The sequence below is a fragment of the Paroedura picta genome, chromosome 2, assembly GCF_049243985.1.
Source record: "Paroedura picta isolate Pp20150507F chromosome 2, Ppicta_v3.0, whole genome shotgun sequence".
NCBI lineage: Eukaryota > Metazoa > Chordata > Lepidosauria > Squamata > Gekkonidae > Paroedura > Paroedura picta.
Window position 1 is genome coordinate 185,611,872 of NC_135370.1, and position 15,700 is coordinate 185,627,571.

At 47.6% G+C, this 15,700-nt stretch overlaps 1 protein-coding gene across 11 annotated transcripts in view; it reads right to left on the reverse strand.

Moving 5' to 3' along the window:
* The window catches only part of PNPLA6 (patatin like domain 6, lysophospholipase), a 102,322-nt gene that overhangs the window by 11,345 nt on the left and 75,277 nt on the right, over nt 1–15,700 (reverse strand). For 9 of the 11 annotated variants that reach the window (XM_077324159.1, XM_077324163.1, XM_077324162.1 and 6 more), the window contains 3 exons: nt 10,837–10,989; nt 8,385–8,501; nt 7,180–7,276 (listed from right to left, as the gene is read on the reverse strand). In XM_077324159.1, coding sequence (XP_077180274.1) covers nt 7,180–7,276; nt 8,385–8,501; nt 10,837–10,989 — 367 coding nt within the window. Of the gene's footprint in view, nt 1–7,179; nt 7,277–8,384; nt 8,502–10,836; nt 10,990–15,700 lie in introns of those variants that run through there. The other 2 variants (XR_013228627.1, XR_013228628.1) reach the window with 2 other exon arrangements.

The following is a 15,700-nucleotide window of genomic DNA, read 5'->3' on the forward strand; positions in this document are numbered from 1 at the left end:
CTTCAGGATCTGGCCTTCTAGGACTGGCCGGTTTGTTCGCCGTGCAGTCCAAGGGACTCGCAAGAGTCTTCTCCAGCACCAGAGTTCAAAAGCCTCAATTCTTTGCTGCTCGGCCTTCCTTATGGTTCAACTTTCGCAGCCATACATTGCAACTGGGAATACCATAGCCTTGACTAAACGCACTTTTGTTGGCAGCGTGATGCTTTTTAAGATGCTGTCTAGATTTGCCATAGCTTTCCTCCCCAGGAGCAAGCGTCTTTTAGTTTCTTTGCTGCAGTCCCCATCTGCAGTGATCTTGGAGCCCAGGAAAATAAAATCTGTCTCCATTTCTTCCCCATCTATCTCCATTTCTTCCCCATCTATTTGCCAGGAATTGAGAAGGCCGGATGCCATGATCTTCGTTTTCTTGATGTTGAGTTTCAAGCCAACTTTTGTACTCTCCTCCTTCACCCGCATCTACAGGCTCTTTAGTTCCTCTTCCCTTTCTGCCATTAGAGTGGTATCATCTGCATATCTGAGGCTGTTGATATTTCTCCCTGCAATCTTGATCCCAATTTGTCACTCATCTAACCCCGCCTTTCTCATGATGTGCTCCGCATACAAGTTAAATAGGCAAGGCGACAGTATACAGCCTTGCAGAACTCCTTTCTCAATTTTGAACCAATCAGTGATTGCTTTAGGATGCTTAGGGCTGATCCTGCGTAGAGCAGGGGGTTGGACTAGATGGCCTTTATGGCCCTTTCAACTCTATGATTCTATGATTCCATGCTCAGTTCTCACTGTTCTTGACCTGCATATAGGTTTCTCAAGAGACAAATATGATGCTCTGGTATTTCCATCTCTTTAAGAACTTGCCACAATTTGTTGTGCTCCACACAATGAAAGGCTTTAGCATAGTCAATGAAGCAGAAGTAGATGTTCTTCTGGAACTCCCTAGCTTTCTCCATGATCCAGCGTATCATCGAGGAAGCATTCTAAAAAGCAGAGACATCACCTTGCCAACAAAAGTGCATTTAGTCAAGGCTATGGTATTCCCAGTTGCAATGTATGGCTGCGAAAGCTGGACCATAAGAAAGGCCGAGCGTCAAAAGAATTGAGGCTTTTGAACTCTTGTGCTGGAGAAGATTCTTGCGAGTCCCTTGGACTGCAAGGCGAACAAACCGGTCAGTCCTAGAGGAGATCAGCCCTGACTGCTGCTTAGAAGGCCAGGTCCTGAAGATGAAACTCAAATACTTTGGCCACCTCATGAGAAGGAAAGACTCCCTGGATAAGAGCCTAATGCTGGGAGCGATCGAGGGCAAAAGAAGAAGGGGACAACAGAGAATGAGGTGGCTGGATGGACTAACTGAAGCAGTCGGTGCAAACTTAAATGGACTCCGGGGAATGGTAGAGGACAGGAAGGCCTGGAGGATCATTGTCCATGGGGTCGCGATGGGTCGGACACGACTTCACACCTAACAACAACAACATTTGTAAAGCTTCCTCAGCCATTTTGATTTCTTGCATTTCTTTTTCTTTGGGATGGTTTTAGTTGCTACCTCTTGTACAATGTTGCGAACCTTCATCCATAGTTAGAATCATAGAATCATAAAGTTGGAAGGGGCCATACAGGCCATCTAGTCCAACCCCCTGCTCAACGTAGGATCAGCCCTAAGCATCCTAAAGCATCCAAGAAAAGTGTGTCTCCAACCTTTGCTTGAAGACTGCCAGTGAGGGGGAGCTCACTACCTCCTTAGGCAGCCTATTCCACTGTTGAACTACTCTTCAGGCACTCTGTCTATCAGATCTAATTCCTTAAATCTATGTGTCACCTCTACTGTATATTCGTCGGGGATATGATTTAGTTCATACCTGAGTGGCCTAGTGCTTTTCCCTACTTTCTTCAATTTAAGCCTAAATTTTACAACAAGAAGCTGATGATCTGAACCACAATCAGCTCCTGGTCTTGTTTTTACTGACTGTATAGAACTTCTCCATCTTTGGCTGCAGAGCACATAGTCAATTGGATTTCTGTGTTGACCGTCTCGTGATGTCCATGTGTAGAGTCTTCTCTTGGGTTGTTGGAAAAGAGTTTTTGCTATGACCATTGTATTCTCTTGACCGAATTCTACCAGCCTGTGCCCTGCTTCATTTTGTACTCCAAGGCCAAACTTTCCTGTTATCCCGGTTATCTTTTGGCTTTCTGCTTTAGCATTCCAATCTCCCATGATGATAAGAACATCATTTTTTGGTGTTGCTTCTAGAATTAAATTCACCCATTCCTGTCCATTTTAGTTCACTGATTCCTAAAATGTCAATGTTTAGTCTTGTCATCTCTTGTTTAACTATGTCCAGCTTGCCTTGATTCATGGATCTGACGTTCCAGGTTCCTATGGAATAAAAATCTTTGCAGCATCGGACTGTCTTTTCGCCACCAGTTACTTCCACAACTGAGCGTCCTTTCGGCTTTGGCCCAGTCGCTTCATTCATTCTGGCGCTATTCGTACTAGCCGTCTGCTCATCCCCAGTAGCATATTGGACACCTTCTGACCTGAGGGGCTCATCTTCCCGCGTCATATCGTTTTGCCTTTTGAACCTGTCCATTGGGTTTTCATGGCAAAGATACTGGAGTGGTTTGCCATTTCCTTCTCCAGTGGATCGCCTTTTGTCAGAGCTCTCTGCTATTATCTGCCCGTCTTGGGTGGCCCTGCACGGCATAGCTCATAGCTTCACTGAGCTACGCAAGCCCCCATGCCACGGCAAGGCAGCGATCCTTGAAGGGGGTTTAATGCCATGGAGGCTGTCTAAAATTTTTTGCGAAGACCTAACTTGATCCGCCTATCACAGGGATCTTTTGGGAAACCAGTGTCCTCTGTGGGAAGGTGGAGCAGAGGGTAGTGACCAATGGCAATTTAAAATGCTGAGCTGCCTCTGGGACCAATGAATAAAATCTGGAGATAACCGGGTGGCTGGACTTGGGTGTGGCTGGGCATTCCCACAGCTTGCACAGGCCTGTTGAATCTGTCCCAGGGACAAAAGAACCAACTTTGGGGAATGCTTTGATGGAGCCTGTTGGTTGGCCAAGATCCAAGCTTCAGTCTCCTTCACTGTATGCTGCATTTCCAAAATTCTCAGAACTTTGGGGAGCAGTTCGTAAAACAGCTCCTGAGGAGAAAGACTAGTTTGTATAGCCATGACCTGGCGCTCCTTCTCTTCTCCTTGGGATCAGAGGGCCCAGAGGACTCCCCTTGGTATAGCGCAATCTCTCTGCTCCTAATGGCATCAAGCTTAGCCCTTTGGCCCATTGTAGGGAAAGGGAATGCTTCTCTGCACCCCACTCCCACCCCCCTTGAAGAATCATAGAATCACAGTGTTGGAAGGGACCTCCTGGGTCATCTAGTCCAACCCCCTGCACTATGCAGGACACTCACAACCCTCTTGCTCATCCACTGTCACCTGCCACCCCTTTGAGCCTTCACAGAATCAGCCTCTCCATTAGATGGCTCTCCAGCCTCTGCTTAAAAATCTCCAAAGATGGAGAACCCACCACTTCCTGAGGAAGCCTGTTCCACTGAGAAACCGCTCCAACAGTCAGGAATTTCTTCTGGATGTTTAGACGGAATTTCTTTTGAATTAATTTAATCCCATTAGTTTTGGTCTGTCCCTCTGGGGCAAGAAAGAACAACTCTGCTCCATCCTCCATATGGCAGCCTTTCAAATACTTGAAGATGGTTATCAGATCCCCTCTCAGTCATCTCCTCTCCAGGCTAAACAGGCCAAGCTCCCCCAACTTTTACTCATACATCTTGATCTCCAAACCCCTCACCATATTTGTTGTCCTCCTCTGGACAAACTCCAGTTTGTCTACATCCCTCTTCAACTGGGTTGCCCAAAACTGAACACAGGACTCCAAGTGAGGCCGAACCAGAGCAGAGTAAAGCAGTACCATCACCTCCCGTGATCTGGACACGATACTCTGTTTCATACAGCCCAAAATCCCATTTGCCTTTTTAGCCACCGAGTCACACTGCTGACTCATGTACAATGTGTGGCCTACTAAGACTCCTTGTTCCTTTTCGCACATACTACTGCCAAGTGTCCCCCATCCTATATTGGTGTATTTGATTTTTCCTACCTAAATGCATTTGTCCCTATTGAACTTCATTTTATTCAGTTTAGCCCACTTCTCGAGCCTTTCCAGATCATCCTGTATTCTGTTGCTGTCTTCAGTTGTGTTTGCTACCCCTCTCAGTTTAGTATCATCTGCAAATTTAATATGTATCCGCTCTAAACCTTCATCCAAATCATTTATAAATATGTTGAACAACACAAGCCCCGGGACAGATCCTTGGGGTACTAAACTTGTCACTCTTTTCCAAGAAGATGCTGAACCAATGACAAGTACCCTCTGGGTACGATTTGTCAACCAGTTATTGATCCACCTGACAGAATTAGGATCCATACTGCATTTTACCAACTTGTGAACAAGAATATCATGTGGAACCTTATCAAAAGCTTTACTGAAATCCAGATAAACTATGTCCATGGCATTCCCCTGGTCCAGCAAGGTAGTCACTTTCTCAAAAAAAGATAAGGTTGGTCTGACATGACTTGTTCTTTTGAAACCCATGCTGAGTCTTAAAAATCACAGCTCTCCGTTCCAGCTGCTCAAGGACCGAGTGTTTGATTATTTGTTCCAAAATTTGTTCCAAAAAAACGCATGCCCTGAGGGAGGTTTGTGGGTTTTCTTGCCTGCTCCTTTCTGTTTTGGAATCGCCTCCCTAATTTCCTTGGGCCTTTCTCCTTTAATCCAGGCATCCATCCCCAAGATTCGGGGACCTCAGAAGCCTTGGGGGGGATCTATATTGGTGGCCACACTTCTGTGAGGGATCTCTGAGAGGCCTGCCCTCCCTGCCACTCCTGGTGCCCACTGAGGCACAGTTCCTGCCGGCAAGCCAACTCCTCCTCCCAACTGGTGCCTCAAGGACCCGACCTTACCCGGCTCCAATGGTCGGAAAAGCAGCAGGTTACATGCTCCTCAATGCTGGCAACCAGCGGGAGGCAAGGTCACTCAGAGGGCTCAGGTGCGCTAGCAACAACGGCTATGTGGAGAGCGAAAATAAGTCCTACTGCTGGATCGAGCCTGTGGGCAGGGAGACTGACTGTCTCTGCCGCCCAAGGCTGGGTGCCAGTGAGCTTACCTCCACAGCTGCTGCCCAACTGGTTTAGGGATTTAAAAAAAAATAATGGAGTCGCTGCACTAAGAGCCCTGCTGTTCGGCGCCCTGCTCCACACGTGGCAGTGTCAGGATCAGTCCCTGTTCAAGCAGGGCCAAACACTGGGCAGTCCGGACAGTACCTCCTCAAGAGGAGTCACAAGACTTGTCACCCTGCCTGCAAAGAGGAGGAGCTGAACCCCCAGGAGTCAGGACTGACCTCTGAAGGTCACTGGAGAAGAGAGGCTTTCTGATTTGCTGGGGGCGGCAGTGGTTCCCACCCAGTTTGTTTTTTGAATCCCCCCCACCCAGGGGAAGGAAAGAGAGAGCACAGCAAGCAGAAACTGGGGACTGCAGAGCCTCCTGACCTTCCAGGACAGTGAAGGAACCGGGCTTTGGAGTCCCTTCTTCAACAGTGTGGCTACAAGAGAGGGACATTCTTGGGACCATGATAGCCAGCTGTGATAGAGGTGGGCTTAGCTTCCACCTCCGTCCCTGTTGCTAAGATTAAAGCCTGGGAAAGTCAGAAGAGTGGGCCTTTTAGCCTGAGTGGAAGCATTTAGCCTATTGTTTGCAGCCCATGGTCTTCACAGAGCTGGCCGATGGGGTCCAGACCCAGCCCAGACCTGCAATAATCCTACCGTTGTTTGCAGCTTCAATGCAATAGATAACATTTGGCCTTCAAGCAGTATTTTAGCTCTACAATAATTCTTTGTATGACTGTTCACTCTGAAGTAAGTATTTGGCCAAAGGGGCCACTCAGGGAACTTCCTGGCTCATCCACACTTTTTGCACCTGGCCTGACCGTCCCAGGGGACCAACAAACCTTCCAGGGGGAAAGCTTGCAAGACCCAGGGCCATTTTGCACGGCTTCAAAATAGCACAATGGTTGCTAATTGAAAACGCTACTAATTTGCCTTAACGCACGACGTCGCAGACAATCTGCAACACTCCTGAAACCAATCAGCAAAAAGCGCTTCGTTGTAGCGCTTTCAGGGGAATCCAGAAAAGTGGATTCACCCTCCGGATAGCGATACACTCCTGCAACCAATCTGCAACACTAGCGCTAAAGACCTGTGCGTTACCATTGTTGCGGGTTCTTCAAAGTCCCTCCCCCTGGCTCTCTCCTCCGATCTTCCGGCGAAGCGATCGCCATTTTTTTTTCTCCGAGCGAGCGGGGATAAACGCACCAGCGAGCCTCTTTCTGTTTAGAGGCTTCCCTGGCTTCAGTCCTTCACCTTTAGTCACTAAGCACAAACCACATAAAAGCCCGTTTGCTGAAATAAAGTCCCTTTACTTTTTACACATTAATTCAGCCGAAAATCGGGCCCGTGAGAGGGGGGGGGGGATTTTTTTTTTATCACTCGAGGCAGCGTGCCAACGATCATACAATCAAACGACAGCTCACATTAGGCAGCTGGATGGGTCTCTCCGTTGCAACGAATCTACCTAGATTCGTTGCTATGGGTCTGTTTTTTTTTTTTAAAACCTTTCTTAAAGGGAAAGGGGCTGTTTGGGAGCATGCTAACGGCTGCCCATTGGCTGATTGACGGCCAGGGGCGGGACGAGCTTGGCAATAGCGCTTCCTTTCTAGCGATTTCTGCCGAGACCGGAAGCCTGTGGGAAACGCTAAAAAACGCAACTGATTCCACTACAAAGGCAGGTATGCATAACGACGAATTCCACTATTTTAAATGGCGATTTTTCATTCCGCAAACAATTTGCAACAAAGATCCCCGTGCGAAAAGGCCCTCAGAGCTCCCCTCCAAAGCTCATGCTCCCAAAATCTAGCTAGTCTTTCCAGTCCTCCTGGACTCAAGCCCAGGTGTTCTTCTGCAGTCCAGCACGACTGCCCTGGACTCCGGGGTGCTGAAAGCCACTCATCCCCATGTCGCTGTGGAGACCTCCTGTGCCAGGCAGGGGCCCAGGGAGCCCAGGAGGCCTGCCCCCGTGAAGACAACACACCTCCCCAGACCGGCACTCACCATCTGCGTAGCTGTCAGACACATAGCTCTTGGCCGGCTCAATGCGAGACACAATCTCAGCCAGGTCTGTGAATCCTGCACTGGGACACATCAGCACCTGCAAGAGGAGACAAGAGCCAGTATGTCAAGTCAGGAGACTTAAATATGGGGGGTGGGGAATTAACAGGGCACTCTGAGGCCCGGAACCTGTCAGCAGCTTTTGGAAGGCTGGCTTAATGGCTGCAGGGTGGCTCCAGGAGATGGGATGAGAGGTGGAGACCCCAGGTTATTGGCCCATCCTGTAAGCGCAGCATCTCTCCCAGCCTCCAGGGAGAAGATATTTAACACTATGTAATTCAATCGCTGGGGTGCAGGTTCTTTGTTTTGTGGATCTGTCCTCCCTACATCTGTGTTTTCTATTTGCTTTAATTAAATAAAAACACATCAAAAGGTTTTCCAGCTAGCATGTGGTTAATTGGGCATTTTTCTGGTCAGCCCCGCAGCATGTCAGGCGGAAGTGCTCCTTTCCCATCCCAGTCCCCCTCCCCCCATAAGAGAGTGCTTAACTGAAGGAGCAGAGCCAGAGCCAGGCTGAGAGGGCCAGGAGAGGGGGGAGCACGGAGGACGACCTGTTTCCAGAGATGGAGGGGGAGTTCCAGTGATGCATGTGTCGATGCCCCCAGGCCACAGCATGCTTGGGGTCTCTGTCTTGAATACCTGCCCACTGGCTGGACAACACTGCTGCAGGATGGGGCCACCACCGTCAGGCCCTGCTCCCTCCTGGAGGCCAAGGGGGAGCTCTCTTTCTTCACAGGGCCACAAGGAGCGGTGCTTAGATGCAAGAGCCTTCTCAGGCCCATCACAATGGCCAAACTGAGGCTGAAGCCGCCTTTTGCCGAGTAAGGCCCTTGGGCTATCAAGGCAGGTCGCACTTGGCGGGAGGCTTTCTGAGATACCTCTGCCCAAATTAAACATGAAACCAGACATTTTGGCTTAGCTCAAGTAAACTGAGCACTCCTACTCCCTAGGAACAAACAGCAAAAAGGAAAGGCCAAACATGCTATGGCTGCACCCTGATCCCACCGTCGCCTTTTTCCTCAGAGCGTCCCCTTTTTCCTCAGAGGAGCCAAGAGCAAAAGAGGGGAGAGAAAAAGGTCCGGGACCCCCACGTCCTTCAGTGAGCCAGAAGAGCCCCCGGTGGAGCCATTCCCCACCCCCCCACTTACATCCATGCGCTTGTTCTCGTAGAAGTCTGCAGAATGCCGGTCTTGGACCATTTTCTCAATGATATCCCCACGACACCAGCCATCAAATACCACCTTTCCATGTTGGTAACCCACATCCTGTGGAAGAGAGCAAAGACAAGCCAATCCACAGATGGCCTCCCCATTCATGCCACTAACAGAATAGCACAGAAGGAGTATTTAAAAAATGAACAAATGCTTTGGGCCTACAGGAAAGCCCCAAGACGGACTCACTTAGGGAAACTCTCCATCGTTTAAAATTTTGTCAAGCATGACAAATCACAGAAAAACAGAATCATAGAGTTGGAAGGGGCCATACTGGCCATCTAGTCCAACCCCCTACTCAATGCAGGATCAGCCCAAAGCATCCTAAAGATGCGACTCTCTCAGCCATAGCTTCAAATATGCAGTAGGGGGAGGGACAAGAACAAGAAGCAAAGAATCATAGAATAATAGAGTTGGAAGGGACCTCATGGGTCATCTAGTCCAACCCCCTGCACTATGCAGGACACTCACACCCCAATCGCTCATCCACTGTCACCTGCCACCCCCTTGAGCCTTCACAGAATCAGCCTCTCTGTCAGATGGCTATCTAGCCTCTGTTTAAAAATTTCCAAAGATGGAGAACTCCTGAGGAAGCCTGTTCCACTGAGAAACTGCGCTAACTGCCAGGAACTTCTTCTGGAGGTTTAGACGTAATTTCTTTTGAATAAATTTAATCTCATTTCTTTTGGTCTGTCCCGCTGGGGCAAGAGAGAACAACTCTATTGTCCTCTCTTGCCCCAGAGGGATTGACCAGAAACAATGGGATGAAATTAATGAAAAAGAAATTCCATTTAAACATCTGGAAGAAGTTCCTGACACAGTGGTTTCTCAGTTTTGTTCCAAAAGCTACAGATGTCAAGCTGACTGGTTGGTAATTACCCGGATCTTCCTTTTTCCCATTCTTGAAGATGGGAACAACATTTGCCCACCTCCAATCATCTGGCACCTCACCTGTTCTCCAAGAAGTGTCAAAAGTAACGGACAGATGTTCAGAGACTTGAAAAAGTGATACAGGACTCACAAAAGCTTGTCTCTCCACTAATTGTGTTAGTCTTCAAGGTGCTTCTGGACTCTGGCTCTCTTCCACTGCTAATGAGCACAGAGGAAAGGATACTTTAACAACACCAGGTGGCCATTATTGCTTCCGATCTGGAGGAGGCATACGGGAGTCACTAGCATTAGGCTTCAGCAACTGTTTTCAGCTTCACGGTGTCACCCAGGAGTATGTTCGGGAAAAAGAGCTGAATGGATTGCCAGACATGCTCACAGTTTGCTCCATATCACCATTGTCAAGTTTTTCATTTAGGTAGAAGAAATCAGATGCATCATTGCAGGATGGGCAAGACGTGTCTTGGCAGGAGTACATGTGAAACAGATCTGGAGGTCTTAGTAAGACAAGACACTGAACATGAGTCAGCAGTGTGACTCAATGGCCAAAAAGGGAAATGGGATTTTGGGTTGGGTTAAAAGAAACATAGTGTTCAGATCACAAGAGGTAATGTTACCATTTTACTCTGTTCCGGTAAGAACTCACTTGGAGGACTGTGTTCAGTTTTGGGCACCACAACTGAAGAATGATGTAGAGAAACTGAAGCATGCCCAGAGGAGGGCTACAAAGATGGTGAGGGATTTGGAGACCAAGTCATATGAGGATAGGTGGATGGAGCTTGGTCTGTTTAGCCTGGAGAGAAGATGACTGAGAGGTGATAACCATCTTCAAATACTTGTAGTGTTAGCCTATGAAGCAGAGTTGTTTTCTATTGCCCCAGAGGCTCAAACCAGAATCCATGGGTTTAAATTAATTCCAAATAATTTTGAGCTAAACATCCGGGAGATTGTGAGGAAGGGCTGTGCCAGTGTTTGTCTCTTGTGGCCCTTCCTTGCAGACCCGGGGAATTGCTGATCATCACTGTGGGATGGTGGGTGAATTTCTTCCAGGCCAGGCTGGATTCTGGAGATCTTTGGTGGGGGGTGGGGGGGATCACTGGGCCATGAAATTGGGGTTACTGTGGATAGGCAGGTAGTTGTGAATACTTGCATTGTGTTGGTCTAGATGAAGGAACCTTACAGCTCTATGTTTCTGTGCACATCAGGGATGAAGAAAGTGGCTTTCTGATCAGAGAACAGTGATGCCAGAGCCGGGAAGCTGTCCCCAAAGAAAAGAAGCAGCAAGAAAGTCTGCTCAGCCTTTCCATCAAGTAGCATCAGGTTCAGATGGGAAAGTTTCCCTAAATGTGAAGACACAACCTGGGAAAGTCATCTGACATCCTCTCTTTGTAAAAAGATGGACAGACCCTTTCCATACACCCCCTAGATGTGTTAGAACTGAAAAGAATTGTCCCTCCCAGCCTTTCAACATGAAGCAGTCTCGCTTGGCCCCAGGACTTACGTAGATCTCGTCAAACTTGCCAAAATCCATGGTTTTGAAGCGATCAATGGGAGGACGAATGTATTCACAGTAGGAGCTGCTTTTCACCACCTCCAGCTGCCGCACACAGGACACGTAGGCCAGACGAGACTGGATCTCTGCCATGTCTGGGACCTTGGAGGGAAGGGCCAAGTCACATCGAGGTACATGTGAGCAGGTGGCCACCAGGCCTTCGCTTCCATTCAAACACAGCCTCTTCCTCTCACACCCCCACCCCACCATGCCCTCTTTCCAGTTCCTTCTCCCTCTCTTCACACACATGTACACAATCCCCTGTCTAACTAACTAGTCCTAGGGAGTGGGGTGCTAATAAGAACACTGCATAGAAGACAGTAGAATTTTAACTTTATCTCCCCCCCCCCACACACACACACACTGGCATCTCTTTCAGAAACTGCTTGCTTCCCTGGACTGTCCATTCTTCAGAGGGGGAAAGAGAGAAGGCTGCTTGACTTTCCTACAGGAGCTAACAGCGGGGGGGGGGGGGTTGGGACAGGGGGGGGCAGCTTTGAAATCATGTCCTCCGCTTTCTTGCCTGTTTCCATGCAACTGGGAACTCACCGCATGTTCCACTGTGGGGTGAACTCTGATGGCCTACTGGTTTCTTAAGATTTTTGGCAGTCTTATTAAGAGAATTACAAAAGTGGAGCCATCACAGCTCCACAGGGCCTGCAAGATGGAGCTCTTCCACTAGGCCTTTGGTCAAGGCTAGGGCCAGAAGATCTTGGGTCCCCCACACCCTTTTTATTTTTAATGTATTCATATTTCAACTTCTATACTTCTATCATTGTACACTGATATTAGCATCTCAGACATGTTTGCATCTTTCCTGCCCATCAGATGCGCAGGGTCTGCTGAGCCAGGGCCCAGTGCCGGAGAGGAAATGGGCTAGGAGCCTCTTCTCTGGCACTTTATTCTTCCCGTATTCTATGATCTTGCTTTAGATAAGGGCGGGGTTTTAGTGCTATGATATTGTGTTTATGTCTTTTCCTGTTAATTGTAAGGAGCCGGCTTTGGCCAAGAACGGTAGGTAATGTCTAAACAAACAAAGTTATGTCTGACCTTCTAATCTTAGCTTTTGAAAATATAATGAGCCAACTTGGTGGCTCTGATATGGCTGACTCTGATATGGCTGAGAAATGGTAGAAGCTTTGATAATTTTGGCATTTGTTTGTGCAGTACGTGTAGCAAAATGCCCCTTCCCTTGTTATTAAAAAAAGTTTTTTCCCTCTGTGCTATAAAGAGAAGGGGGGGGGAGCTAATCATTTGCTTCAAAGGAGCTTCCTGAGGGGTATATTGAGGTATATACAGAGAGGCATATTGGCTGCTGACTGCAGGAAGGGGCTCTCTTTCACCTGCTGACCATCCCTCCCCATTGTCAGGATTGTAGAATCTCTGTCATAAATTAGCTTGAGTTCCTCCATGTCAGTTATATTGTTTTATATCGCTTGGCGCCTGCTTGCTCCAGGCCCTGTAGTCTTACTAGCCATAAAAGTGAATAGTTTTGTTATGTTAACCTTATCACATGTTGTGGGCTCTCGGGATTGTTGTCACCTCCTCAAGGTTGTGAGAATGAATTCCTGTTTTTGTTACACATATGTCTTTTCTCTTGTCTCCCCTCCCTTGGGAACTGTCAAGTTTTGGGCGGGAGAATTGTATTGATAAGCAGAGGCAAATCTGAACTCTGGTCAGATTTGACTTTTCAGTCCCTAGCGTATAGTACTTTTCAATAAAGCTTTCTTTCATTAAGAAGCCTGTTGTGAGTTTTCTGTACGTTTGACACCCATATGTATGATCTGCCCCGGACGGACAGGATTAGGGGAACATTTATGATGATCTGGCTAGAACAGTCATTGGGGCGATGAATGCCATCAACTTTTTCTTGATGTTATTTTTAGTTCTTGTATAAATGGGGTTTTATGGGGCTTTAATGCTGTATTTCATTGGTTTTTATATGTTAACCGCCCTGAGATGATTTGTTGTGAGGGATGGTTTAAAAGTTTAAACATAAATAAATAAATAAAATAGGAGCTTTGACTTAGGATAAGGTGACCAGATTGTCCCACTTTTGGAGGGACATCTGGGGGCACCTGGCAAAATTGTACTTATGTTGAAATTAGAAACAACACTGTTTTTGCGTTCTATGCGTTCTATGCAACTTTTTGTTGCTCCATATAGACCCAATTTTTAATCAAACCCCCCCCCCCCCCGGTCAGTGGTGTCCCGCTTTACCAATGTTAAAATCTGGCCAGTTTAACTTAGGCGTAGAGGTGAGCAGCTATCTTGGACTATGTGGTTGCCAGAAGTGCTGACCATGCCACGAGAACTTGGAAATCTTCAAGCAAAGGCCTCTACTTTATATTTAACATCAGACAGGGTATGTTTTAGCAGAGGGACAGAAGGATGGCATTTCATCCAATTTCATTTGGCTCTTTTGCTTAACTCTGTGCTGTGTTAAAAATATGCTTCTGAACTTTGTTTTTTTCACAAATCTTTTATATATTTGAAGCTGTCAGTGGTTCTCTGACCACACTGAGCTCTACTGTCTTGGAAACGCTAGCCCAGAGCAAGGGGAAGACCCAGGGTCGGGGGAGGGAGCTTGACAAGCAGCTACTCCTCTGGAGGCAGGGAGTGCCCTGCAGCAAATGGCCCCCACTGTGCTCCTGTTGTGGGGGGCTGTGGGAGATGCAGAGACAAGCCTCAGAGGTTGAAGATGCGGCTCAGAGTCCTGGTCCTCCCAGAAGGCAGCCCTGGGCTACGACCAGACGATGGCAGTGGGATAGGCAAAGGGATCCTTTTGTAGCCCTCCTCAAGTTGGCAACTAGCCTGAAAAGGGGTGGGCAAAGCGGAACAGGACCGATTGGGAGTTTGGGGCTGGACTGGCATGCGGAGGGCCCAATCGGAACAGGGCTTGCCAAGCAAAAGAGGGCCCATTCAGTCTATAAGTAGCTATAAGACTAATTTTCACATGCTTGCCTATCCTAACATCCTGTGATAAAGGGAACTATTTCTTTTTTCAATAAAAATACAGCTCTCTGGAGTTTTTCTGTCTGGTTTGTTGGAGAGACCAGCACTCACAGTTAAAGCATTTGTACTCCCAGAAAAGAGGGTTGCACTTACCTGTAACTGCTGTTCATTGAGTGATCTTCTGTGCAGGGACGCTTGGCATCTGCGTCTTCGCAGATTCACAAGCTATGAAAGTGTCAGCCGGGAGCACAATTGGAGGCTCTGTTAGCCGGCGATTATGCTCCCGCCAGCCTGGGAAGGCCTTTTTCAGGGACCCCTTTCCCGATCCGGGGCGGGAAAGGAACAGGGCCACCGTGTCTTCAACACGGCGGCCCTGCTCCTTTCCTGAGCCTGAGAGGAAGCTGGCCGGCAGACTTACCATGGGGGAAGGCCTCTTCCTCTGAGATGACTCCCCAGCCGGCCCAGGCGAGGCTGGGCCAACCGGCCAATGGGGAGCCGTGCAGGAGCGGTTTAAAGATACTAAGCCTGTTCCACTGAGGAACTGCTCTAAGAAAATAAATCTTCTCCATCTTTTATAGGACAGCCCTTCCAAGTATCTGAAGATGCTTATTGTATCACCTTGCAGTCGTCTCCTCTCTAGGCTAAACTGACCAAACTCCCTCAACCTTTCCTCATATGACTTGGTCTCCAAACCCCTCAACATATTCGTAGCCTTCCTCTGGACATGCTCCAGTTTCTCTATATCTTTCTTCAGTTGTGGTGCCCAAAACTGAACACAGTACTGCAAGTGAGGTCTTACCAGAGTGGAGTATCATAGAATCATAGAGTTGGAAGGGGCCATACAGGCCATCTAGTCCAACCCCCTGCTCAACGCAGGATCAGCCCAAAGCATCCTAAAGCATCCAAGAAAAGTGTGTATCCAGCCTTTGCTTGAAGACTGCCAGTGAGGGGGAGCTCACCACCTCCTTAGGCAGCCTATTCCACTGCTGAACTACTCTGACTGTGAAACAACTGTCCATCATCTTCGGAACCTCTTTAATTGTCCATCATCTTCGGAACCTCTTTAATTGTCCATCATCTTCGGAACCTCTTTAAGGACTGGAGATGTCCCGGAGGACTGGAAAAGAGCAAACGTTATTCCGATCTTCAAAAAAGGGAGGAAGGATGACCCGGGAAACTACAGACCAGTGAGTCTGACCTCTGTTGTGGGGAAGATAATGGAGCAGATATTAAAGGGAGCGATCTGCAAACATCTGGAGGACAATTTGGTGATCCAAGGAAGTCAGCATGGATTTGTCTCCAACAGGTCCTGCCAGACCAACCTAGTTTCCTTTTTTGACCAAGTAACAGGTTTGCTGGATCGGGGAAATTTGGTTGATGTCATTTACTTGGATTTTAGTAAAGCTTTTGACAAGGTTCCCCATGATGTTCTGATGGATAAGTTGAAGGACTGCAATCTGGATTTTCAGATCGTTAGGTGGATAGGGAATTGGTTAGAGAACCGCACTCAAAGAGTTGTTGTCAATGGTGTTTCATCATAAAACAGAACCTATCCCGGGCTATATTAAACAATTCTACAATAAATACAAATAAACGTTTCTTATCTCTTCTTATATATTTATGTGTATAAGCACAACCAGAACGGCCTCTAGATTAAACCGTTTTCAATTTTGTTTTCCTCAGTGGTTGTCCTTCTTTAAATTATATTATATATATGTGGCCTTAGAGATAAGAAACGTTTATTTGTATTTATTGTGGAATTGTTTAATATAGCCCGGGATAGGTTCTGTTTTCTGTTACAATAATTTTGAACCGTCCCTTTCTTTTAATGGTGTTTCATCAGACTGGAGAGAGGTGA